Consider the following 27,584-nt stretch of genomic DNA (forward strand, 5'->3'; position numbering starts at 1 on the left):
TGGGATTATTTGCAAATTATGCATATTTACAATGTTTTGAGAGTATAATTATCAAGCGTGTTTGAGACGTAGATTTTCTTTCAATTTCAAGCGCCGCGCACAATTGATTCAATATTTTCAGTACTGGCATCTTCATCAGCTTGAAACATGGCTGAACACAATATGGAGCTGGAAGAGGTTGACCCTAGTGTGGAATTTTTATACAGGACAATGTGTAAGATATTTGAAATCGGTATATTCAATGTTAAAGTTAAGTGACACCAGTCGTTACATTTGTAACTTGAAAGAGATTAGTGCGCTTCCACTGGGTATCGAACCAGCCACCCCCAACTTGGGCTTCCCAACCTCCTAGTCAGCCGTATTCCATTTGCGCTAAAGAGAATTTCTCCTTGAGGATTTAGTGCGAAGTGTATAGCCGACCGTGATCCTATGTACAATTAAAACATACCACACCACTCCCACCATTTCAAGTGTAGGGCATGTAATTGTGAAAAGATTCATTTAGCACAACCAATAAGTGATTCACAGGTCCAGTGCACTCTGCTGATTGAGCTATATAGCTATAAATACCTTTATTACATACTTACTAATAAATACAGTTTTTTTGTATATGCGATACGACACAATTACTCTTACACATATCAGCCCTCGCCGTATCACACCCCAAAAGCCGTATCAGCCCCCGCCGTATCACACCCCAAAACCCGTATCAGCCCGCAAAACCCCGTATCAGCCCGCAAAACCCGTATCACACCCCTTTTTGATTTTTTTTCGTTTTTCAATATTTCAAAAGAATTTTTTTTATCGTAAGATAGTAGCTTTTATTAGTAAGTATGTAATAAACAGAATAAATCATGACTTTTTCTACACCTTTTTTTTTTTTTTTTTTTTGTTTTTTNATTTTTTTTTCGTTTTTCAATATTTCAAAAGAAAAATTTATCATAAGATAGTAGCTTTTATTAGTAAGTATGTAATAAACAGAATAAAACATCACTTTTTCCATATCACACCCAGTATCAACCCTCGACTAATATCAGCCCTCGGGCCTTCGGCCCTTGGGCTGATATTGCAGTCTCGGGTTGATACTGGGTGTGATATGGAAAGAGGCATGTATTATTCTCTATATATAGCTGTATACACCTATAAATTATAGCTGTATTGAGCTATATTTTCTTAGATTTCAAATTTCATTAAATTAAAGCAAAGTCGCATAAAACAATAAGGTTTATGGTAATGTTGACTACAAAGAGCATACAGTTAGATGTTTTTTTTCATTTTTCATAGATGTGAAATTTCCGATTTTTTTACATCATTATTTTTTAAAAAGCATACTTATATTTAACGTCTTTTGTTATCAACCTAATGATACAATCTTCTTTTAAAACCGACTTTGTTTCGTTTTTTTTAAAAAAGAAAATCAGTTGAAAATAGCTCAAAAGACCTATTTCAGATAGGTCAATAGAGCTATTATAAGTCTTTACAGCTATATAGCTCAATCGGCTGAGTGTACTGGACCTGATTCAGGGTTCAATGAAAGAATAGAAAGTTAGTACCCTTTTTTGAAATAGGAGACAATATGCACTGTACATGCATGTCTTGTCCAGACAGGGCTTCAGGCTAGAGGGAGAGTACTAGAGGGGGGCATTTATGGCATCTTTATTTTTTGTTTCTAGCTGTTCAATATGGGCAGGGACCTATATACTATCCCTGATGTGTTAGATGTTTCGCCCTAAAAACCGTAACGCCCCAAATTTAATTCATATCGCTCCAACCAGTTCGCCCCAAAAAAACCACAAAGCCCCAAATAGTTTGCCCCAAAAAACTATGGCGCCCTAACTAGTTCGACCAAAAATATAACGCCTCCCCAAAAAAGTAGCTTGCTTATTTTCCCATATTCTTGGGAAATTCAGAGTTTAATAATTATGTGATTGTGTTTACCGTGTTGTTGTTGTAAGTAATTAATAATTATCTTTAATTTATATATATTTATACAATAATATTCAGATTTCTAAATGGATAAAAGATAGTAAAATATACAGATCGTTAGATTATAACATGTTTAATTAAGATGACGTAAACACTGTGTATGTAAAAGATATCTACAATATCTATGTAAGGCATGTATTTGTATGTTTTAGATGATACATATATATATATGCGTAAGATAATTAGATTATTTCCACGCGTGTCGTAGATCACTAACGTATCATATCTATAATATCCATTGATGAAGCCTGGGCAAAAATGCTTATCATGTAATATGAAGGGCAGAAACTCAATTGGCATCATTGGCATATCTTTTTACTTTTCAAAAATATAATTTACTGACGATCTTTTTCATGATCAACATGCAAACTGTAAGTCATCAAAACAATTAATATTTAACAAAAACATTACAAGACCATTAAAACAAATACAAAAAGATGCCAATTGAGTCTTGAGGTAAATTTTCCTAATCAGTGATACATTGTATTTAAGTGAAACTGGCAATAATTACTGACACCTTCACAAAATCAGCTAGACCAGACTGAATATTAGGTATTCGAAACAAAAATGAATAATTATTATTGACAAGGAAATAGTCACAGCTCTTATATTGAAACAGTTACCTCCCATGAATTGCCTTTTATCGTTCAACATAAGTTCGTAGCAGTCGGGGCGATATAGCTTTTAGGGCGAACTGAACTGAAAAAAAGTTGGGGCATGACGGTTTTGGGGCAAAACACCTGTAATTCGTTCAATATACTGATGCTTTGAATTGACCATCGATGTGTGACTATTATGATATTTATTTTGCCGTAAACAGGACTAGCTGTAAACAGTGTAGTAAACATAACACTCAGTCATGGAACTGAAGGAAAATAAAAACAAAATGAAGCCAAGACAGATATTCATGTGGTAGTATTAAAGTTACAAGTGGAGATATTTTTAACTGAAATAGGGGAAAACAACGACAAAATTGGAGAAAACAACGACAAAATTGGAGAGGGGAATTGACCCATATTTGGCTGTTTAGTATTGAGAAATAAGATTCTGAGTGGTTTTTACTCACTTTCACTTCAAATCCAAATCTAATAACAAACATTTCTCTCACAAAGATTGATATATATACAAAAAAGCAAAACAGAAAGTATTCATAGAACGCTCGATCTGATGTCACAATTAACTTTTTCGTTGTTTTCTTTTTTTTGCAATGTCCTAGTACCCAAAAAGGGTCACAGCATGAATTTTGCAATATTTTGCGCTTCAAATGAACCTTTCTTTGTCAGCATTTTAATATGGTCTTTGGAATTTGAATGAATTCAATTATTTCTATATTCTTAATTTATTCCTGCAGTCCAAAACAAAATGTATAGTCTTCCCATGGGCCATTTTTGAATGACGCAACATAACATAATTGAGTTTAAAATCCGTCCTCTGATGTTTTCTGAACATAAAAATTAATCACCTCTAGAATTAAAACGATGCATATTCAAGGATAAATTATTGGATTTATTGGATAATAAATTATTAGGTCACCTGAGCTTTGCTCAAGTGACCTATTCCAATCACTTTCTGTCCGTCGTCGTCCGTCGTGCTTAAACTTTTTACATTATCAACTTTTTCTCAAGAACCAGTGGATGGAATTTTTTCAAACTTGGTCAGAATCATCCTTGGTAGATGAGGCTACCAAATTGTAAAATTGGAATTCCTACCCCAACCCTAGGGGCCAGGGTGGGGCCCAAAAGGGGAAATTAACCAATATTTCAAAAATCTTATTCTCCAGACTCAGAGGTATTATAGTCATTTTCTGTGCATGGATGGAAAGACCATCAGGCGCTTTATTTAAATTGTAAATTTCAGGACCCCCGAGCTATCCGTTCTCCCTTGGGGAGGGGGTAAAGTTTACTACAGTTTATATAGGGAAACAACACTTTTGGGTATATTTTGACAATTTTCTGTTGGAAATTATTCTTACTTGGTGAGAATTATCCTTCAAGGAAGATGGTTTTAAATTGTGAAATTGGAATTCCTAACCGAACCCTAGGGGCCAGGGCGGGGCCCCAAAGGGAAAATTAACCAATATTTCAAAAATCTTATTCTCCAGACTCAGAGGTATTACAGTCATTTTCTCTGAATGGATGGAAAGACCATCAGGGGCTTTATTTAAATTGTAAATTTCAGGACCCCCGAGCTATCCGTTCTCCCTTGGGGAGGGGGTAAAGTTTACTATAGTTTATATAGGGAAACACCACTTTTGGGTATATTTTGACAATTTTCTGTTGGAAATTATTTTTACTTGGTCAGAATCATCTTTGGTGGACGACGGTATCAAATTGTAAACTTAGGATTCCTGCTCCGTCCCCAGGGGTTAGAGCGGGGCCCCAAAGGGAACATTTACAAATATTTTAAAATTCTTATCCTTTGATGACATGACAAGTATTGTATTTCACTTAGTTTACATGCTGATTTCCACATCACATCTAAACACTAAAATAAAGCTACCAGTACCTATGATATAACTCAGGTGACCGCTAAGGCCCTTGGGCCTCTTGTTTCATATAGCAGTGCGTTCTGGCCCCATACCAGATATCTATCTGTCAAACTGTCTAAGTCTGGTGTTAGGGCCAGAGGAAACTTGGGCTATACTTAGCTCTAACATTGACCACCTGTATTTAATAATAATATTTTCATTTTGAACATTTATTACTACTAAAGTTGTGTTTGGTTATAACAGTCTTAATTATATCATATATTTATTTTTTTGTATAAAGATATTTTTTTAGTCAGTAATGTTTGAGAATATCATTTCTGTTTTGATGGGATTTTACTCATTATGACGATAATTTGTTTCTTCAAATTCTTTTGTTTGTTTGTTGTTTTAACAAAAGAGGTTTATACATGTGTTCTAGTACAACGAGATCCGAAGAAACGTAGAGTGAAACCAGTGCAGCGTCATCTCATACAGGTGGATTTTGGAGGGGGAGACGACAGTGATGACGATAGCGACTTTGATGTGGAAAAACATCACAAAGGTTTGATATACGTATCTACAATAAAGGGCTATTTCAAGTGTGAACTCAGAAAAGCAAGATGAAGGTTAATACTTGAATCAAGCCAGGAGGCCAAAATATTGGGACTTGGAGTGACATTTGTTCTATAGTTTATATAATAATATGTATGCAGGCAGGGAGTCTGGTTAAGATGGATAATATTTGCGTGGTGAGGTGTAAAATAATTGTAAGAATTTGAATAGTGGTCATAAGGGGAAAGATCATTGCGATCAATATTTGTCATAAAAAAGTGTATCTCTGTCTCGTCATTCCATATTAATCAGTATCTTCCACTAGAAGTAGTGAAATCGTTGATTGGGTTGACGTGAGAAGCAATTGGAGGGAGATGAGATTTTATGACTAAACCCGAGTTCACATGTTGTAGGCTCAGATGATTCGGACGCTGCTGAGCTCAGCGATAAGGAAGACAACAACGAAGATGACGATGAGGACGATAGCGATGATGACGATGACGATAGCGACTCCTCTAGTGAAGACGAAGAAGAATATCCCAAAGAACATAAGCATGTCGCTGAAGGACCCGACATAAAGACCGCAGGTCTGGAGGTCCAGTCTGTCAGTGACACCAAACAGGAAGTGGTTCCCAGCACAAGTGGAAATGGAATAGTTGAGGTATGAACAATTCTGGATCTTAGCTTAGCAGCATTATCTTTTAGCTCTGCATGCTGTAAGTCCATTTTCGTTCCTTTTCACGAGCTCTATTTACCTAAATCTCTTTTTAGCCTACCATAAATTTAATTTAATTTGATGGTGGGTTGATCAAAATACCGTCCAAGGTCTGTCCGTTGTCCGTCCATACTTCCTACACTCAAAGCCAGCTGTATGCGACTCTTTTTAAATTCCCTTACAGTCATTGAGTAAGCCTATTTCAAGACCCTTTGCTCAGTTTCCAATTCTGCCCATTTTGATGTCTTTACACACTCTCTATGTATGCCTTTTTGATGCTGTTATATAATCAACATGCCCTTATAATTCATGTCGTATACAATCTCTATGTGAGTCTCTTTTGTTGCCTTCTTACAATCTGCTTGTGACCCCTATATAATGCCTTAACATATGATAGCCCTTTTTGGTTTATCTTTACGCAAACCCTATGTCAGCTGTAGTGATACCTTTAAGCAGTCTCCATGTTTTAAGTCTACCAGTAATGCAGAAAATTAAAATCACACAAAGGATTTGAGAATTAAAAAAATCTTACTTTTTACGACCTAGAAAAATTCACATCTATATAGTGAATTTACATTGTAGGTCCTATTGTCCATTTGATAATATTTGATTTGTTTTACAGTCTAGCAGCTTGGCGGGCAGCAGTGTGTATACCCTCTACCGACACAAACAGATCCGTGTTACTATTTGCTGTGTCTGCCTCGGAGATATTAGGTAATGCTACGAAAATCAGATCCGTGTTACTATCTGCTGTGTCTGCCTCAGAAATATTAGGTAATGCTACGAAAATCAGAATTGAAAGGGTCATATTGTCACCAAGCGAGGAATAAATTTGATATTGTTGTAATTTTAGAGAATTTAGCAGCTCTCCTAAATACTAGAAAAAGTCAGCATTTTTTTCAAAAATTATATAGTATAACCTGAACAAATGTTGGCTAAAGAAGGGAGGGAGAAAATTATGTAAAACCAACACTTACAATGGTTTTTTTATACGGGGGACCATGATATAAATACTTTGCAAACAAAGTTGGGGGTATGTCAGAATAACGGTCTGTCCATCTATCTGTCCACCTGTCTGTCCATGAACCTTGTAAACACAACTCCTCCTAAGCTGTTTGCTGGATAATTTCATAGTGAAGGTACATGTGCATGAAGAAAGGAATTTCCGATTCAACTCTTGTTTTTCTGAATATATGGCCCTTGAAACTTAAAACTTTCTGCTCCAGAAACTTTGTAAGCGCAACTCCTCCATAACTGTTACTTGGATTTTTAACTTGGCACAGTAAAAGTACATCATATGAAGATGTGCATGAAGAGAGAAAGCACCAGGGAAAACCACTATAAAATAAGATGAAGTGGGGGTATATCTTTGTGAGCAGTTTCTCTAGTTTTTCAGAGATAAATCCCTCCAATACCCAACCCCACTTCCTATTCATGTATGGAATAATCCTTAATTCTTCAAAATTATGAAATAAACCTTGTTACTCCTATTAGCATATATCAATATTATAAGTATTTTTAGAGATATTTATATATGCCCATTATGTAAGCATATCTCGCTAACATCTATCACATGACATTTAGGATATAGGATTTCTTGCTATAACACCTTCAAATTGAAAGAAAAGAAAAGAAGAAATCTTAAAATGAATCTAAAATGGTTTATTGTTTTACAGTGAAGAGGATGATGAGATCGTTGAGTGTGATAACTGTGGAGTGTCTGTCCATGAAGGTAAATAATGTAAACAAACATATTTTAGTGGTATCTAATTTTATCATTTTTTCCGTGCTTTAAATATTGCGCTAAATTACAATTGCACTTATTACTGTATATACATGTAGGTTCCTATTTCATAATTTGTGGATGAGCCAATTCGTCAATACTCTCTTCTTAACTCATTCACCCTTGAGGACACCTTTGAACTCTTCCAATTCAAAGGTTGGAATGGTTCATTATGAAATTTCAGGGGTGAATAAGTTAAAGAATAAAGCTTGACTTTGTAGATTTAACAGAGTGTAGTTTATCAGTTTGAAAGTTAAAACCTGTTGACTTGAACTTGTTGGGTCCAGATGAATAGTTCAAGGAATTGTTTTCATAAAACATCCATTAACAAGAGATTCTTCTACTGGTTTTTTTCTCCGTCTAGTTTCCATTATTAATATATAGCGATGTATTTATATACTTTAAGGTTGCTATGGAATCAGTGAAAACCAGTCCAACGCCAGCACAGAGTCGTCGGCGAGCACAGAGCCCTGGTTCTGTGATGCCTGTAAGGCAGATTGTAAACCTGTAAGTTCATGTTGTACAAAATACACAATATAAGGAATTTGGAAATTTCATACAAAATAAACAATATAAGGAATTTGGAAATTTCATACAAAAAAAACAATTTAAGGAACTTCAAAATTCCATACAAAATAAACAATATCAGGAATTGGGAAATTTCATACGAAATACCCAATATAGGGAATTTGGAAATTTCATACAAAATACCCAATATAGGGAATTTGGAAATTTCATACGAAATACAGAGTATAGGGAATTTGGAAACTTCATATGAAATACCCAATAAAGGGAATTTGGAAAATGTATACGAAATACCCAATATAGGGAATTTGGAAAATGCATACGAAATACACAGCAAAAGGGAAATCTCATACAGAATATACAACAAAAGAAATCTATAGTATTAAGAAATACACAACAATATAGCCATATACAGAATATAGCCATGTTAAGCATGTTCACTGTCCGATTTCAGGCCCATGCCATCCAATTTCAAGTCAGTGTTGTCATATTTCAGGTCCATGTCTGATTTCAGATGCTTGTCAGATCTGAGCCCTGTTGTCAGATTTCATTTCGATTTTATCAGATTTCAGGGCCATACTTTATTTGTTGATTGGTTATGCTTTTGAGTCATTGGATGGCAATTCATTATTGTTTCTAAAAACTTTACCACGATTTTAACCAGAAAATAATGCTGTCTGATCATGACATTTGCCTTATTCAGACATGTGAACTTTGTCCAAACCCTGGTGGGATATTCAAAGAAACAGATGCTGGGAAGTAAGTAAAGAAAAACCTGTTCTTTCTGACACCCTGTGTAATCCAGGGATTTCTTGGATAAGACAGGAATCTATAAGTAAAAAGCTAGAGAAATAGATTAGTTTTTCTCTGGTTCATACTTTCACTTTTTTTTATTTATTTTTTGCTTAAACAATCTTTCCAGATACAAATTCAGTTTTTTTCCCACTTGGCACTATTTGAACAAATCTTCAGGTATTCCATTTTTTTTAGCGAGTTCCATTTGCCAGTTAAAGCAGACAAAACAGATTATGTTTTAGATATTGACCAAATTATTTTGCCTGTGTCTGGCTATGGAGAAAATATCTTGGTATTATAAGTAGTAAGTATGTAATGGTTTTAATAGTTAAGAGGAAATAAGGCACTTATAATTCATGTACAAGTAGCTGATAATGAATGACTGAGAGTGTCTGAAATAGCTGTAAATATTTGTAAAGTTAGCTCCTGGAATTTTATTTTAGGTGTGGTAAAGATACCTCAAATTTTGTGAATGCATATTGAATTAAGGATGAGAAACGAATCATGTGTATATCTGTTGTTTTCCCTTTCCCAGGTGGGTTCACCTGGTTTGTGCTCTATACACTCCTGGAGTAGCATTTGGAGACGTAGACAAACTCAGCCCTGTTACCCTGTTTGAAATGCCCTACTCCAGGTGGGGTGCACGGGTAAGTATAGACAAAATTGGGTCAGTTACCCTGTTTGAAATGCCCTACTCAAGGTGAGGTGCATGGGGTAGTATAGAAAAATCAGGTCTGTTACCCTGTTTGAAATACATGTCCTACTCAAAGGTGAGGTGCAGGCGTTAGTATAGAAAATCAGGTCTGTTACCCTGTTTGAAATGCCCTACTCCAGAAGAGGTGCAGGCGTTAGTATAGAAAATCAGGTCTGTTACCCTGTTTGAAATGCCCTACTCCATGTGAGGTGCATCGGTTAGTATAGAAAAATTAGGTATGTTACCCTGTTTGAAATGCCCTACTCCAGATGAGGTGTATGGGTTAGTATAGAAAAATCAGGTCTGTTACCCTGTTTGAAATGCCCTACTCCAGATGAGGTGTACGGGTTAGTATAGAAAAATCAGGTCTGTTACCCTGTTTGAAATGCCCTACTCCATGTGAGGTACACGGGTTAGTATAGAAAAATCAGGTCTGTTACCCTGTCCTTCTCCTACAGATGGGTGCAGTTAGTAAACATTTAGTAATGTGAAAGTCATTTAAACTAAGAAGAGTCCTAAAAATAACTGGAGATTTCGAGTTACATGTACATGTATCTATGTGTGAAATATATATACAAGCTAGCTGCCTTAGACAAAGAAAAGACTACAAGAGGTACAGAATATTCAAGATATACAAAGTTACATAGATAAAATTTGTCTAAGTGGCATGGCAACAGAAAAATAACCATTGGATACAGCTGTCCCTTGTGAATGCAGATTGATCTAGAGCTTTGCCCTGTGAGATGCTGTACTTGACTGAGTCTGTTCTGTTACAGGAATGTTCGCTGTGTGAAGATGCACGGTTTAGCAGAACGGGCGTGTGTATTAGCTGTGATGCGGGCATGTGCAGGACTTACTTCCATGTCACATGGTAAGTACAAGAATTATGCATCCCTTTTTTTGTTGTCTGTCTTCAAAGCACTGCTCAGCTTTGATTTCACTTTTACAGGAAATTCATATTAAGGATCCATAACTACTGCCAAAAAACTGCAACTACACATTTGACATTGTTTTTTTCCAGCATTACTATAGCTTTGATAAATCCTTTCTGAATAGAGAAACATGCCTTGTGGGACTTGAAATGAAAAAAATAATAAGACGATATAAAAAACAAACAGTAGCTGTGTTATGAGTGTAAAAGTTCAGAGGAACTCAACTTGGATATGAACTCAGGGCTTCAGATTGTTATACTGTTGCTATATCTGATTGAGCTACCTGGTCTACAGAAGGGTCCTGGCCCAACTGTGCTTATATCCAAAACAAAATTAAAAGGAATTTATTGAATATATGAAGAACCAGTGCAGAGGGATAGTGTTCCTTAATGTAGTGTGTTGAGATGTTGATGGAGCTGGCCGCTAATTGAACAGATTGAGCCTTAAATTCAGATTTATCCGACATTTCTATTCGGAATTCCTATTTTCCTGGTCCTAAATAAACCTAGAAATAACCTTAACCCTTTCACCCCTCTGTAACTTCAGTAGACTCTACCATGTATCCATATGGATGAGTCCATTACGGTCTACAGTGGTGAAAGGGTTAATGAACTGTTTTAAAAAACCTTTGTAAAGTATACTGTTAGTTATATAACATCTCTCTGTATGTTGATACCGTGTCCTGTTTCAGTGCCCAGAAGGAAGGTTTGCTGTCCGAGGCTGCTCCAGAGGAGTGCATGGTAATTCAAGAAAACCTTGTCATACCATACCACCACTAGCTTTCCTCTTAAATGTTAATGATACAAAAAGATTTGTCAGTATATAGTAAAAGTTTTTTTTTTTTTTAATTGTAAAACTTTCTGAACTTATACCCACTCTTTTTTTGCCATTGAGGGATAAATTTCAACATTCCACTCATTCAAATTTCTCTAGAAATTATTGGAGACTGACTGGTAAATTGTGATAATAGAATATTCATGATGTAAAATGTTAAATTATTTTCTTTGACCATGTTCATTTGAATCTGTTGTAGCTGGAGAGGGTGTTCTCAGAAACAACTTATACTTGGTACTTGTTCCTTTCGTGTCTATTTGTTATGTCATAGAAATTACTTTATTTATTCCAATTTTGCCATTTTGTAGGACATTGCAGATCCGTTCTTTGCCTACTGTAAGATGCACGCTGACAAGATGATGGCACGAGCAAAACGTAGAAATTGGCTCGCCATACAGTCGCACATAAAGAAACACACCGAGAAAGTTATTGAAGATGAAAAAGAGAAGGTAATAGAGTAGATTCTATTAATACTTTAAAAATCCTGTTTCACACTGTGGCTTGTGTTAAACAATAGATAATATATGCATATGTTACCCTGGTAAAATACTAGCAGCTTCCTACTGACTCGGCTAGAGAGAATTTCTCTTTAGCTCATTCGGTAGAGCATAAGACTAGTAAGCCAGAGGTTCTGTGTTCGACTCCTAGCAGAGGCATTGAAAAAATAATGACCTCTGTTTCATTGGCGTCCATGTAGGAATCCGTGAGATTTCACAAAAACACTCAGCGATACTTTCAAAGGAATCGCTATGACCCCTGAAAAACTTGGGACAAGTTCTTTCTTGGAGGGGGAGTATGTCCCCGTGGTAAAATACTAGTTGCTTCCTACCGACTTGGCTAGAGAGAATTTCTCTTTAGCTCATTCGGTAGAGTGTAACACTAGTAAGCCAGAGGTTCTGGGTTCGACTCCTAGCGGAGGCATTGAAAAAATAATGACCTCTGTTAAAAATAATGACCTCTGTTACGCATACAAGATTAATATATGAATGAAATTATCTAATAAAAAGTATATTTATATATATTTCTACTTTATTGGTCACTTTCCAGATGCGATTTGACAGAAAATTAAACCGACATAGACAAAAGTACAAAATATCAAAATTCAAGAGGCCACCATCCTGGGGTAAGTTGCAGTGTGATCTTTTTGTTTGAGGTAGAATGTCCTCTGACACAAAATGGTATCACAGTGAAATCTTTGATAATAGATCAACACTTACAGTAAAATTACGTCCAAGGGCAAATCAAATAGATATTGAATTTTAAAAAAATAAGAAATCCCTACATGATATTTAGTTTATTTGCTGTTGCAATTAAATCATGATGATAATTCCAGAAATAGCCAGAAAATCATACTTTTATCAAACTTCACATTCACACAATAATGTATCAACCTCATCAACAGTTAATGATAGGTAATTGTGTGTGTTCAGTACCGACACAGAAGTTAGTGAGATATCTGACCTCCAGTCCGTCCTGTGTGAAGAAGATGCTGAGGAAGGCCGAGCTGATGGGAATCATCACACAGGTACAGCATGTCACAGAGGAGAAACAGGAGATGCGCAAGAAGACCCATATATTGCCCGCCTTGTCTGTCGAATTCATCAGTTACTACCTTGGTATGTACACAAATGTTCCCGGTAATGTTCACAAAGCATAGAACTATATGATATTGTAACATGTGCAGGTTCGGAGAAAGAATTGTGAAAGAAATGTGTATTGTATGTGGCAAGTAATGATGTGGGGCCATACAGAATCAGGGTGGGGTGGTTTCTATCTCGTCTTCGTTTAGGGGATATTAAAGAAACCAAGAATAAACCTGCTATAACCCACTACATGTGTATTGTATGAAGTAAATATTGTGAGACCTTCTGCAGAATCGGGAGTTTTCTTCTGTGTCTTCTACTTATAGGACATGGAAAAGACTTAAATGGATCTGCCGCTCCCATTGCAACACATTACATATGTTCTGTTTCCTATCGTTCCTTGCCTATCTACTTAAGTTCTTTGCTATCTACTTTCTCCTTCTGGCAGTGGCCCCCTAAGCACTTCAATGTCCTCAGCTGTTGTGAAGTTGTTAATCCAACAACAACAAAAACAAATATTAAAATGATACTGTAGCTAATAAATCTCCATACATACAAATATTGATGTTCATCATTCTGCTATAGTTTTCCTGTTTACTCCTCAGCCACATTAGTGGAGGTGGAGTAAAGGGTATGCGTTTTCCATCAGTCTTTCTGTACATCAATCCCAGCAACGCCTTAGTTAGACTTCACATTTAGCACCATTTCTGTTACACTACAATCTCCATAGTCATTAAACTTTATTTACATATGCATCCTCAGATGTACTTCTACTTTATCAGGTGACAGCGACCTATATTTTCCTCTTCACTTTCTTTGGTCAGATTTGTTTTTACCCTTTTTTTCAAGTTGGAGCTGGGCATATGTTTTATTTTTAACAAAAAAAAATAAGTTCTGTGAACATTACAAGCCAGTCCAAGAAATTAAATATAAAGAAAAAAGGTAAAACAAAAAGTAGGTACTATGTGTTATTAAGAATATTCCTGAAGTGCATCACTAATATAGAAAATCATATGTAAATCCCAATCTTTGTCAGCGATACAAGTAAAGGTTTATCATTCCCGTTAGTTTTTAACACCATGGTCTATGACTGTTAAGTAAGCTAACAGTTAATGCTGGGTACTCTACGTATACGTATTGTGGCAGATTTTGATTATACATAGGATTACGGTCGCCTTGCATGCAGCTTCACGCTATACATCCTTGACATCCAGGGGTTACACTCACTTTTGCTCTCTACACCCCTGGAATTTGTCATAGCAAAATTGAAGGCACAAAGATAGCTGTTTGATTGGTCTCGGGTAAAAAAAAATCCTGCCAAACACTAGGCTGATACCTGTCCTTTGAAGAATACAAAGGGGCGACACCCGACTTCCAAGTCAGTCAAATTTTACCATTACGCGACCGCGATATTCTTTTGATGTACATCAAAGGATCAAACTAGTCTTCTTGTCTCATCCACAAGGTGGTACACACTGAGCCTTCAATATTGCTATGACATATAACAGGGGTGCAGAGAGTGTAAGTGAGCGTAACCCCTGGATATCGAGGATGCACACTAGAGGGAATTTCCCTTTAGCTCACCAGTGGTAGTGAATAGGACTAGGAAGTATTGGATCGCGAGTTTGATCTACTCTAATTCCTGTAACAGAATAATGGACGATGCCTTATGAAATTTAAAGGTTTTCTTAATGTATCTTGAGTAAATGATATGACAGCTGTACTCTAAATTTAAATTAATGAAAAAACTTGCATGCTTCTGAATATTTAAAAACAATAGTGCAAGCAAACAAAGATTACATGTATTAAGTTTTGTTTACTGATTACACTTGTAGAGAGAAACAGTAAGATTGACAACATCAAAAGGAACATAACGGAAAATGTAACACAGAACAGTATACTACAGAAACAGGAGAACGTCCTCCGTCGACAGTACAACCAGGTAAGTAATCACACAACAGTATGCTACAGAAACAGGAGAACGTCCTCCGTCGCCAGTACGACCAGGTAATTAATCACACAACAGTATACTACAGAAACAGGAGAACGTCCTCTGTCGACAGTACGACCAGGTAAGTAATCACACAGAACAGTATACTACAAAAACAGGAAAATGTCCTCCGTCGACAGTACGACCAGGTAATTAATCACACAACAGTATACTACAGAAACAGGAGAACGTCCTCCATCGACAGTACGCCCAGCTGAGTTATCACACAGAACAGTATACTACAGAAAGAGGAGAACGTCCTCCGTCGACAGTACGACCCGGGAATTAATCACACAGCACAGTATACTACAGAAACAGGAGAACGTCCTCTGTCGACAGTACGACCAGGTAAGTAATCACACAGAACAGTATACTACAGAAACAGGAAAATGTCCTCCGTCGACAGTACGACCAGGTAAGTAATCACACAACAGTATACTACAGAAACAGGAGAACGTCCCCTTTGTCGACAGTACGACCAGGTAAGTAATGACACAACAGTATGCTACAGAAACAGGAGAACGTCCTCCGTCGACAGTACGACCAGGTAATTAATCACACAGGACAGTATACTACAGAAACGGGAGAATGTCCTTTGTCGACAGTACGACCAGGTAAGTAATCACACAACAGTATGCTACAGAAACAGGAGAACGTCCTCCGTCGACAGTACGACCAGGTGAGTAATATCACAGAACAGTATACTTTAGAAACAGGAGAACGTCCTCCGTCGACAGTACGACCAGGTAATTAATCACACAGGACAGTATACTACAGAAACAGGAGAACGTCCTCCGTCGACAGTACGACCAGGTAAGTAATCACACAGAACAGTATACTACAGAAACAGGAGAACGTCCTCCGTCGACAGTACGACCAGGTAAGTAATCACACAGAACAGTATACTACAGAAACAGGAGAACGTCCTCCGTCGACAGTACGACCAGGTAAGTAATCACACAGAACAGTATACTACAGAAACAGGAGAACGTCCTCCGTCGACAGTACGACCAGGTAAGTAATCACACAGAACAGTATACTACAGAAACAGGAGAACGTCCTCCGTCGACAGTACGACCAGGTAAGTAATCACACAGAACAGTATACTACAGAAACAGGAGAACGTCCTCCGTCGACAGTACGACCAGGTAAGTAATCACACAGAACAGTATACTACAGAAACAGGAGAACGTCCTCCGTCGACAGTACGACCAGGTAAGTAATCACACAGAACAGTATACTACAGAAACAGGAGAACGTCCTCCGTCGACAGTACGACCAGGTAAGTAATCACACAGAACAGTATACTACAGAAACAGGAGAACGTCCTCCGTCGACAGTACGACCAGGTAAGTAATCACACAGAACAGTATACTACAGAAACAGGAGAACGTCCTCCGTCGACAGTACGACCAGGTAAGTAATCACACAGAACAGTATACTACAGAAACAGGAGAACGTCCTCCGTCGACAGTACGACCAGGTAAGTAATCACACAGAACAGTATACTACAGAAACAGGAGAACGTCCTCCGTCGACAGTACGACCAGGTAAGTAATCACACAGAACAGTATACTACAGAAACAGGAGAACGTCCTCCGTCGACAGTACGACCAGGTAAGTAATCACACAGAACAGTATACTACAGAAACAGGAGAACGTCCTCCGTCGACAGTACGACCAGGTAAGTAATCACACAGAACAGTATACTACAGAAACAGGAGAACGTCCTCCGTCGACAGTACGACCAGGTAAGTAATCACACAGAACAGTATACTACAGAAACAGGAGAACGTCCTCCGTCGACAGTACGACCAGGTAAGTAATCACACAGAACAGTATACTACAGAAACAGGAGAACGTCCTCCGTCGACAGTACGACCAGGTAAGTAATCACACAGAACAGTATACTACAGAAACAGGAGAACGTCCTCCGTCGACAGTACGACCAGGTAAGTAATCACACAGAACAGTATACTACAGAAACAGGAGAACGTCCTCCGTCGACAGTACGACCAGGTAAGTAATCACACAGAACAGTATACTACAGAAACAGGAGAACGTCCTCCGTCGACAGTACGACCAGGTAAGTAATCACACAGAACAGTATACTACAGAAACAGGAGAACGTCCTCCGTCGACAGTACGACCAGGTAAGTAATCACACAGAACAGTATACTACAGAAACAGGAGAACGTCCTCCGTCGACAGTACGACCAGGTAAGTAATCACACAGAACAGTATACTACAGAAACAGGAGAACGTCCTCCGTCGACAGTACGACCAGGTAAGTAATCACACAGAACAGTATACTACAGAAACAGGAGAACGTCCTCCGTCGACAGTACGACCAGGTAAGTAATCACACAGAACAGTATACTACAGAAACAGGAGAACGTCCTCCGTCGACAGTACGACCAGGTAAGTAATCACACAGAACAGTATACTACAGAAACAGGAGAACGTCCTCCGTCGACAGTACGACCAGGTAAGTAATCACACAGAACAGTATACTACAGAAACAGGAGAACGTCCTCCGTCGACAGTACGACCAGGTAAGTAATCACACAGAACAGTATACTACAGAAACAGGAGAACGTCCTCCGTCGACAGTACGACCAGGTAAGTAATCACACAGAACAGTATACTACAGAAACAGGAGAACGTCCTCCGTCGACAGTACGACCAGGTAAGTAATCACACAGAACAGTATACTACAGAAACAGGAGAACGTCCTCCGTCGACAGTACGACCAGGTAAGTAATCACACAGAACAGTATACTACAGAAACAGGAGAACGTCCTCCGTCGACAGTACGACCAGGTAAGTAATCACACAGAACAGTATACTACAGAAACAGGAGAACGTCCTCCGTCGACAGTACGACCAGGTAAGTAATCACACAGAACAGTATACTACAGAAACAGGAGAACGTCCTCCGTCGACAGGACGACCAGGTAAGTAATCACACAGAACAGTACACTACAGAAACAGGAGAACGTCCTCCTTCGACAGTACGACCAGGTAAGTAATCACACAGAACAGTAAACTATAGAAACAGGAGAACGTCCTCCGTCGACAGGACGACCAGGTAAGTATTCACACAGGACAGTATACTACAGAAACAGGAGAACGTCCTCCGTCGACAGGACGACCAGGTAAGAATTCACACAGGACAGTATACTACAGAAACAGGAGAACGTCCTCCGTCGACAGGACGACCAGGTGAAAAGTATGCCTTCATAAGAGTTTTAATAGAACCTCAAATATTATCTTCAGTGATTTGTTATTCTCCCCGGAACAATATTGAGGAGCATAAAGTCGCCGCTTTGTCGCTCCATTTCTCTGTCTGGGCCATAACTTCCGACTCGCTGAAGATGAGATGAAAGGAAATTTAAGGTATATCTGTAGGACGGGAATGGGGTGTGTCACGTACCACTATTTACTTTGTACACCTAATGTTTAAGTCACATTGAGGTCAAAGGTTAAATTATTTGTCTGGACCATAACTTCGGACTCGCTGAAGATAGCACAATAGAATTTTAGGTATATACGTAGGATGGCAGGGCAGTGTGTCAGCTACAATTTTTGGGACAGTACATCCAAGGTCAAGGTTTCATTCAACTCAAATGTCAAATTGTTTGTCAGAGTCTCAACTCATTTTTCGCCAAAGGTGAGCAGTTGAATAATTTCCGAGATAACATGGGCTACCAACCATGATAAATTTCAGGTCAAGATATGTAACAAATAACAACCAGTAATCAATATGCATGTCAGCACACAAACTTTATTCCAGTTTTGGTGACCTTTTTGGGAGCGTAATCCTCAGGTTATAATTAACTGATTTTCTTGTCTTGATTTTTGAATAGCTGCTGGCTGATGTTGACAGACTGAAGGACCATTCAAAACAGCTGAAACAGGAGGGAGAGAACATGTATGGCATGCTTACAGAAATGGCAATCAAGGTCAGAGTCTATTCTACGATCAAGACCCATTAACACAAAACTTAGTAACTTTAAGAATGTTCTTCATTCTTCAGATCAGATTTATTCCAATGGCTGTATTTCCTTAAAGGTTAATTGAAACAGAAAAATCTTTAATATTTATAAACTTTATTTAATTAAAACCCACGTCATCGTGCTGGTGACCCCATAACTCTTCACATTCGATCGGGGAATCGAACTGCGGCCGCCTTGGTGAAAGGGAAGTGTGCTATCCACTGCACCACCCGACCCATAGTAGTCGGGTGGTGCTTATGAATTGATGGTTAGAAAATTTCTGTATTTATCAAACTCATTCCAATATTTGCTTTAAACACATGTCTAATGTAGAGGCTTGGATTTAACTGTCTTTTTAGCATGATGATAACATAAATGAAAATTCTATTTTTTTTCTCACCTGATATAAGTCAACTTGGAGCTCACCTGGGGTAAGTAGCCTTATTTGACTGACTTTTGATAGATTTGAAAATCTATCAGTGATCAATTTGACTTTCTTCTAAGCCCCTACAACTGTTACCTGTTTCAGCCTCTCCCTATGCCCGAGATGTTCAATACCAAGCGAGCTCCAGTCAAAACCATGACCAGACAGGACAGTGTTCCCTGTGCTTCACCTCCAGCCATCATCAACCCGTGAGTATAGTCCCAACTTAAGGATGTATGCTACCTTACTGTGACATGGAGACTTAAGGCTGTATGCTACCTTACTGTGACATGGAGACTTAAGGATATATGCTACCTTACTGTGACATAGAGAATTAAGGATGTATGCTACCTTACTGTGACATGGAGACTTAAGGATGTATGCTACCTTACTGTGACATGGAGACTTAAGGATTATTCTACCTTACTGTGACATGGAGACTTAAGGATGTATGCTACCTTACTGTTACACGGAGACTTAAGGATGTATGCTAACTTACTGTGACATGGAGAATTCAGGATGTATGCTACCTTACTGTGACATTGAGACTTAAGGGTGAATGCTACCTTACTGTGACATGGAGACTTAAGGATGTATGCTACCTTACTGTGACATGGAGACTTAAGGGTGAATGCTACCTTACTGTGACATGGAGACTTAAGGGTGAATGCTACCTTACTGTGACATGGAGACTTAAGAATGTATGCTACCTTACTGTGACATGGAGACCCTAAGGGTGAATGCTACCTTACTGTGACATGGAGACTTAAGGGTGAATGCTACCTTACTGTGACATGGAGACTTAAGAATGTATGCTACCTTACTGTGACATGGAGACCCTAAGGATGTATGCTACATTACTGTGACATGGAGACTTAAGGGTAAATAATACCTTACTGTGACATGATGACTTAAGGATGTATGCTACCTTACTGCAATATGTTCCTCCTTATCAAAAAAGCTTCACACAAAGAAAACCTATAAAATGTCTCTGATCAATAGTAAATGTCGATTTGGTTTAAGAAATGAAAATAAGTGTTACTCAAAAATACATGCAAAACAACCTATTAATAACCCAAACAAGATATCCTACAGTTGTAGGTAATTCTCTAAGTACCTACTCCTTAATTAATTTTCACGCTTTAATTAAGCATTATTTACCTTCAAAGTCTCCAAAAATTCTATTAAATGATGAACTGAATAGTAAAATGTAGAAAATTGATTCCAGAGCCAGTTGAAAATTATCATTTCGTCATTGTTATTCAAATATTACTTCTGGACATCAGGTGTGCAGTCTGTAAGAAGTCCTGTAACCCACACCTGTTGGTCAGGTGTGACTTGTGTAAGAAGCATTACCACCTGGGCTGTCTGGAACCGCCACTCACTCGCATGCCAAAGAAAACCAAGCTGATGGGCTGGTAAGTCATACAATATGACTGGATACAAGCTACTGGAACACAACATTTTTTTCGTCACAGTTTAACTTTTGCATTTTGCACCTGCCAGGTATACAGTATATGATTGGCTGGTGGCAACTAATTCAATTCGTCTGGTTGGAAATTATCAGAAGCTTTGTACAAGTTAAATATCTAAAATTCTTCAACCTACTACTGTAAAATCATAAATTTTCGTGGGACATTAAATTTCGTTTATTTCATGGATAAAAAAAAATCGACGAAATTATATCCCCACAAAAACATAAATGGTATGATATAGATCGGGATATCAGAAATCAGGGAAATGTAATGTATTTGAAACAGGCTAGTACATGAAAACCACGAAATTTTAACCCTACGAAAATAAATGATTTTACGGTACTTTTAAAGGCCAGAAGTCATAAAATTCGCCTTTTGCTTGCCGGGATGAAAAATAATTGATCTTGACCGACATTCATTGCTTGAAGAGGTCCAATGCTTTGAAAATTAGAACAAAAGTTCCTGTTATTGTCCTAGCTAACTGCTGTCTTGTAAAGTTTAGGGACAGGAAGAAATCTGAGATAATCATACAGACCCCAATTGCAAGAGACTCTTGCTTTTTTCTCTCCAGAATTTGCAAAACAGTCCCTGACATTTTGAATTCATGAATTGTGTTAAGGAATTTGCAAAATTAAAGCCACGGTGAAAAAAAGTCACAACATATAGCATGGGACCCTGCCAAGTTAGAAAAACTAAAAATACAGCCTCCTGTCACATCACCCTGTATAAGTTAACCTTATATCTGGTCATCAAGCAAACTAGTTTACTGATATAAATCAACTGTTTACAGGCAGTGTTCCCAGTGTGACAACTCGAGCAGTGGTCCAGAGGAAGGAACCAAAGGGGACATAAACGCTCCACGTCGACTCCGGGAGAAAATCAAGGAGCCTTTTAAATGGTCACCTGACCTGAAATATGAATTTGAAAAAGTACTAAAAAAAGTTCTGGGGAAATTTCTTGATCATTTGTGCGGTATTTGTCCAAGCTTGGCAACAATGATGTATCAATGTGAACAACAATATTCTAATCCTACCTAATTGCCTTCCTTTGACTAAACAAACTTGCCAATCATAAAATTTGCCCAGTGTTGCAGAATGTATACGCTCACCTTGTAAGCTCCTTTGCTTCAATAGGTGCTTATCAGCACTTTTTCAGATCCCTCCCCCACAAAAAAAAATACCAACATGTGTGTAATTTCTGACTTGGCCTACTTTCTGAAAAATATAAAAATAACTTTTCTGTTGAAATTCACAGGCTAAAAATAATGAAATAATGAGGCATAATAAATTTAAAAAAATACAAAGATCTGTACTACGCATACGGACATAGCTGAAAATGGGTGTAATTTGAATATGATTTCAGAATAGTGCATCTTTGGAGTTTTATTAAGTTTTGATCAACAATATTTTATAGAAATTTAGGTGTGAGCTTGAAATATTGAATTATTTCTGATGGGCTGTCAATAACTTGTAACTGTGATTTTATCTGTGTATACTAGTTACCAGCGAAGTACAGCGTGAAGGGAGGTGCCAAAAAGGGGAGACAGAAGAAAAGACTAAACAAGGAGGATATTCCGGCTGTTGACAGTCCCTGCACCAGTAAAGCAAGCCTGGATACATCAGACACTGCTGTCCCTATATTAAAGGTATGCCCTGGGTTTAACTTCTCAAAACCTATTCTTCATGTTGTATATCACTTCACCAGACAGATCCACCAGTTGTTATTATTTGTTCTCAACAAAGTAAGCGCGGATTATGAGAAGTTCTTTTTACACAACCAATTTGTGTGCATACGCTTCATTGGTCATTTGTCTGATGAAGGTGACAGCGTACATATCGTACTAGTCATCGAAACGTCACATAGAAAATTATATTGGTTGTGTAAAAAGAACTTCTCATAATCCATACTTACCAACCTGAAGAAAATGTTTAGAAAAAAAAAGTTAGCAAGGGGTATGAAAAAAAGGTTATGTCTGTGCAGATGGTTAGAATTGTTTCATTTACATCTGGGGAACTACAATTTCTACTTGGATTATGTATGCATTAACAATGCAGTTATTAAATCAATGGTCATTTGTAAAAACAAAAAATGGTCCTACACAAATTCAAATCTTCTACAAATCTTTAATGTCAAAATTATAAGTGGTTAATAAAAGCATCTTCTCGGTCATGAATTTCATTTTATCGAAGGAATTCATGGCAATTTCTTTGTTTTGATTTTTAGCTCACCTCTGCAGAAAGAGCAAGCAAGATAATGTATGTCGCCCCTTCCTCTGTCCTGCAGTTTGAACTAAAAAAAATAAGAATGTGCCTTTTATAACCGTATCGTATCATCCATGTGTATTGTTTGGACTAACAAAAAATTGAAATTGGCCACCTTGATCTAAATTTAGTGAAAAACAATCTTCGAGTCTAGTTTGATCACTCCAGAATTACGTATGTCTGGTCTAGGAATCCTTTACGCATAAGGACATCAATCCAGGGATGTTAGACTTAATTATTAACACTCCTGCCTTCCACACAGACGGCCGGGGTTCGATCCCCGAAGTCGTCGTACGCATGGATATTCAGAGAAAGGGTTTTTCTCCTGCCCACACAACTCCAACAACCCAGGTGGAATATAAATTGGTCTGGGGTGGGTGTTGCAGTATTTGTGCTGTAGCATTCAAGTGAGGTGGCACTATAAATGATGCCGTTGGAAGCACGGTCCCACTACAAACAGAACACATCACATCTCCAGCACACACGCAGTCATACACACATAGGGAGATTTTTTTTTTTTTAATTATTTATTTTTCATAGATTTTACATAAACAATTTTGACATAAACATGATATTTGCACATATTCAAAAGCATACAAAACAAAAACACATTGTTTTCTTCTAAGCCATCATCATCCATAATCATCATCAACATCATCATCATCATCATCATCATGATCATCATCATCATCATCATCATCATCAATGTTTTACATTCCTTTATCGCTATTAAAGAAAACAACAGATACTGACACAGGCAGAGAGATAGAGAGACAGACACACAGACACACAGAACGACAGAGATGTCAGACTTTCCGAGTAAAGGTCCAATTGATATATGTTATACTTATGATTAATATAAAGATAACTCATAGCAAATTGTAAGTGGTTGATGAAAAGGCAATTAACAATTTAAGGACAGTATTTAGTATATATAAGAGAGAGAGAAAAAACGAACCAAAAAAACCACCAAAATAATTATCAATGTTTAGGCAAGTTCAACTACTTTTATCCATTTTCTCCATTCATTAGTAAACTTATTGAGATATTGTCCCCCTTTACCATTATATTTCTTAACATTGTAATGGTTTTTAATCAAATTTACTAGAACCGTAACATTAAGTGAGCTGTGCAAACATCTAATTTTATATGTATAATGCTTCACATAGGGAGATATTAGCCAGGTGGCATGGGACTACTACTTAGCGCCTGATAAGGCAGCTCCTGCAAATTTCTCAAAATTGTATTGATTAATGTATATGCTAATTGTATTAATTGTATATCTATGTACTGTAAAGCGCACTAGAGTGGCTTATGTTCGCTAGATTAGGTGCTATATGAAATGTTGTATATATATTATTTATTATCATTGATTTTTCTATGTTTTGCTTATGTCTGTTATTTTTATAGACTGAACCGATGCCAGAAGCATCATTCAAGCTCAGTCAACCTCCGCCAGCTAAGAAACAGAAAGGGGGAAAAGAGGAACATTTTCGAGGAGAGTTAATGTGTGCAGTGTGTAATGGGCTGGGCGATTACACCAACACCGTCAGGTATGGTATAACTTAGTTAAGGAGAGTTAATGTGTGCAGTGTGTAACATGCTGGGCGTCTACACCAACACGGGCAGGTATGGTATAACCTAGTTAGGGAGAGTTAATGTGTGCAGTGTGTAACGGGCTGGGCGACTACACCAACACGGTCAGGTATGGTATAATTTAGTTAGGGAGCGTTGTAGGGCTGGGCGACTACACCAACACGGTCAGGTATGGTATAACTTAGTTAGGGAGAGTTAATGTGTGCTGTGTGTAACGGGCTTGGCGTCTACACCAACACGGTCAGGTATGGTATAATTTAGTAAGGCTTTTAAAGCTCAGGGAAAACGTTAAAACACCTTTTAATAGTTTCTGAGCTACACTTTTATGCCCAGGTGTGTAGGATAAGGACACCCTATCCTTGGTATTTCCAAATTTGTGCAAAACCCTCGTAAAACCTCTGGTTTCACACATTTTTAAAGCCCCTTTAGTGGAATAGAGTTCCCCTGTCTTACAACCAAGGACATGAAGTAAACTTTTAATATTAATGCTGTGTAACTGTTAACATTTTACAGCTGTGATGAGTGTAAACTGAGCTACCACTTTGGATGTTTGGATCCTCCGGCCAAGAAATCTCCAAAACAACGTGGATATTCCTGGCACTGTGAGGCGTGTGATCCTACAGACAACTCGGTAAGGTGTTCTCCTTGCGGAAACATTTTATAATTTGACCTCGGTGAAACTGAAGGTATTTCTCAAGCTGTGTATAAAAATGTATTTAAAGCAATGATGGTTTAAACCTTTATCCAAATTAGTCTCATCAAAAGTAATTGAGGCATCTTTGCTCCTTAAGAAGCCAGTGTTTATGTGCTATTCAATTGGTGTAGTGTCTGCAACAACAGAATTGATTCTTTGAGTGAAAATTACTGAGAACAGTAACCCTGACCTTTGACCTTTTAACCTCAAAAGCATATACATGTACTGACATTCAGGTATCATAAGCAATCAGTTTAAACAATTGAGGCCAATGAGATCTCGTATTGTTTCTGCAGAATCTACTGTATATTGGTTTCTTTACAACCTCTGCAGTGGAAGAAGGTTCAGAATAAACATCTTCGGAACATTTCTAAACAATTTCTTCAGGTTGGTATTAAAGGATGAAATGTAGAAAAGATCACAGCCAGTAAGTGTTTGTGTGTGATGTTTTGGTGACTAATATGGCACGTACCTTGTCACCTTCATCAGACCAGGTTTTTTGTTTGTTTGATAAAGGTGACGGAGTTTATACCGTGATAGTCATATAAACGACAAACATGAACACTTACTGGTTGAGATACATAACCGTTCTACAAATCTTGGGAACATATTTTGCCGATCCTTGGATTTCAAAGCGACCTTTTGCCGATTGGAAATTTTTCCGCTTTTCGAATTCTGACTTGGTTTCTGTGTTAATCCAGCTATTCCTCTCAACAATTAAAATTTGCCTTTCGTTATCGCTGTTTCAGGGAGATGAGGAGGAAGAGGAGGATATGGAGGATGATGGTGGCAGCAAGAGCGATGGAAATGATGTGAAATAAATCCTCTGTAATACATATACCTGGTGCACTCCAGTGCTTTACCTCTGTGACACGTTAGACCACTGACTGTTTAGAACCCTTTCACCCCTATGTAACTTAAGTAAACTCTTCCATGCATTGATCTGGATGAGTCCATTATGGTCTACAGTGGTGAAAGGGTTAATAGCATACCACGTAGTTTACCGTCACAATTTAATTTTGTTAAACACTAGCAGTAAACAGCTGTCTCCAATATTTCCTTAATGATAATTGATGACCATTAGGTGCAGCTAAATGTATGAAGCTTGAACATTTAAATTATGTATTGCACTATGCAAAGTACATTTTATCTGACCTATTCGGGAAAAAAATTGCTTTCAAATTTAATCTGTTTTTGATTTCACCTTTTTCTGGCAAATCTATGAAGAAAAAAATGTAATGCAAGTGAAAAATATCATGAATTTCACCAATTTTTTTACCAGGATGATGATATTTATCATGGCGATCACGGAGGATCCTGGGAGGTCAAACATTATTGAACAGATGTCAAAACCGATAACCATTATTTACAAACTTCCCTGAAAATTGTGTAATGAAGATGTATTTAGGCAAGTGTTTGGCGATCTCTCTCTTCTCAAATTGCTTTGAATAGCCCGAAAGGCCTTTCCCAGGTTGTAACAGTTTCTCAAAGGTTGTACAGAAGTCAAAACATCAAAACAGGTTACCATTATTTGCCAACTTGCTCAAAAGTGTGATAAAGATATTTGTTGAGAGTTTTGGAGTGTCTGTAATAACTCTCATCCAAAGTTTTCTTAGGTTGTAACAGTTTTTCTGATGTCCAGAAAGTTAAATGACTGACCATTGTGTACAGTATACGTAGAATGTTTTGCTAGTAAAACGGATGGTGGTCAAGTTTAAAACTTGGCCCCAAGTGTCAATTTATTGGTGCTGTTTTCCGGATGAGTCTATATTATAATTGTATCCAAGATGAAACAGATCATATTTGTTTTATTAACTTTAACTTGGTAAAGTGTTAGTGTACATACATACTGTGTATATAACAAGTGCAATAAATATTGTGAATCATTGTGAAATGTTTAGATTTTTTATCCGATTGTTATACCCCTCTCTAAGGAAGAAGTCCGGGGTATATAATAATTATTGCCATGCGTGTCAATCCGTCTGTCTTTCCTCCAAATTTCTGGAGCATATCTCAATCACAGTTTAATGTTTGTATGTCGTACCCATGGAATATTCAGAGAAAGTGTTTTTCTCACACAACTCCAACAACCCAAGTGGAGTATAAAATGGTCTGGGGTTGATGTTGCAGTATCTGTGATGTGGTATTCAAGTGATGTGGTACTATAAATGATACTGTTGGAAGTACAGTCCCACTACATACAGAACACATTACATCTCCAGCACACACACAGGCATACACACATAGGGAGATATTAGCCAGGTGGCATAGGACTAGTAG

At 37.7% G+C, this 27,584-nt stretch overlaps 1 protein-coding gene across 1 annotated transcript; it reads left to right on the top strand.

Annotated features, from left to right (window-relative positions):
- Positions 1 to 57: 57 nt before the first annotated feature.
- Positions 58 to 27,191, top strand: LOC110442618 (PHD finger protein 14-like). Its single transcript, XM_021486306.1, has 24 exons — positions 58 to 214; positions 4,893 to 5,015; positions 5,419 to 5,666; positions 6,343 to 6,434; positions 7,397 to 7,452; positions 7,910 to 8,010; positions 8,732 to 8,787; positions 9,359 to 9,470; positions 10,294 to 10,388; positions 11,141 to 11,189; positions 11,592 to 11,732; positions 12,331 to 12,406; positions 12,714 to 12,899; positions 14,702 to 14,873; positions 15,129 to 15,204; positions 17,696 to 17,746; positions 18,726 to 18,821; positions 19,384 to 19,487; positions 20,565 to 20,696; positions 21,544 to 21,682; positions 22,252 to 22,398; positions 24,425 to 24,567; positions 25,124 to 25,241; positions 26,054 to 27,191. The coding sequence occupies exons 1-24, from the start codon at positions 148 to 150 to the stop codon at positions 26,123 to 26,125; spliced, it is 2,652 nt and encodes an 883-aa protein (XP_021341981.1). The 5' UTR covers positions 58 to 147; the 3' UTR covers positions 26,126 to 27,191.
- The last annotated feature ends 393 nt before the right edge of the window (positions 27,192 to 27,584 follow it).

Source organism: Mizuhopecten yessoensis, unplaced genomic scaffold, assembly GCF_002113885.1.
Source record: "Mizuhopecten yessoensis strain PY_sf001 unplaced genomic scaffold, ASM211388v2 scaffold716285, whole genome shotgun sequence".
Lineage (NCBI taxonomy): Eukaryota > Metazoa > Mollusca > Bivalvia > Pectinida > Pectinidae > Mizuhopecten > Mizuhopecten yessoensis.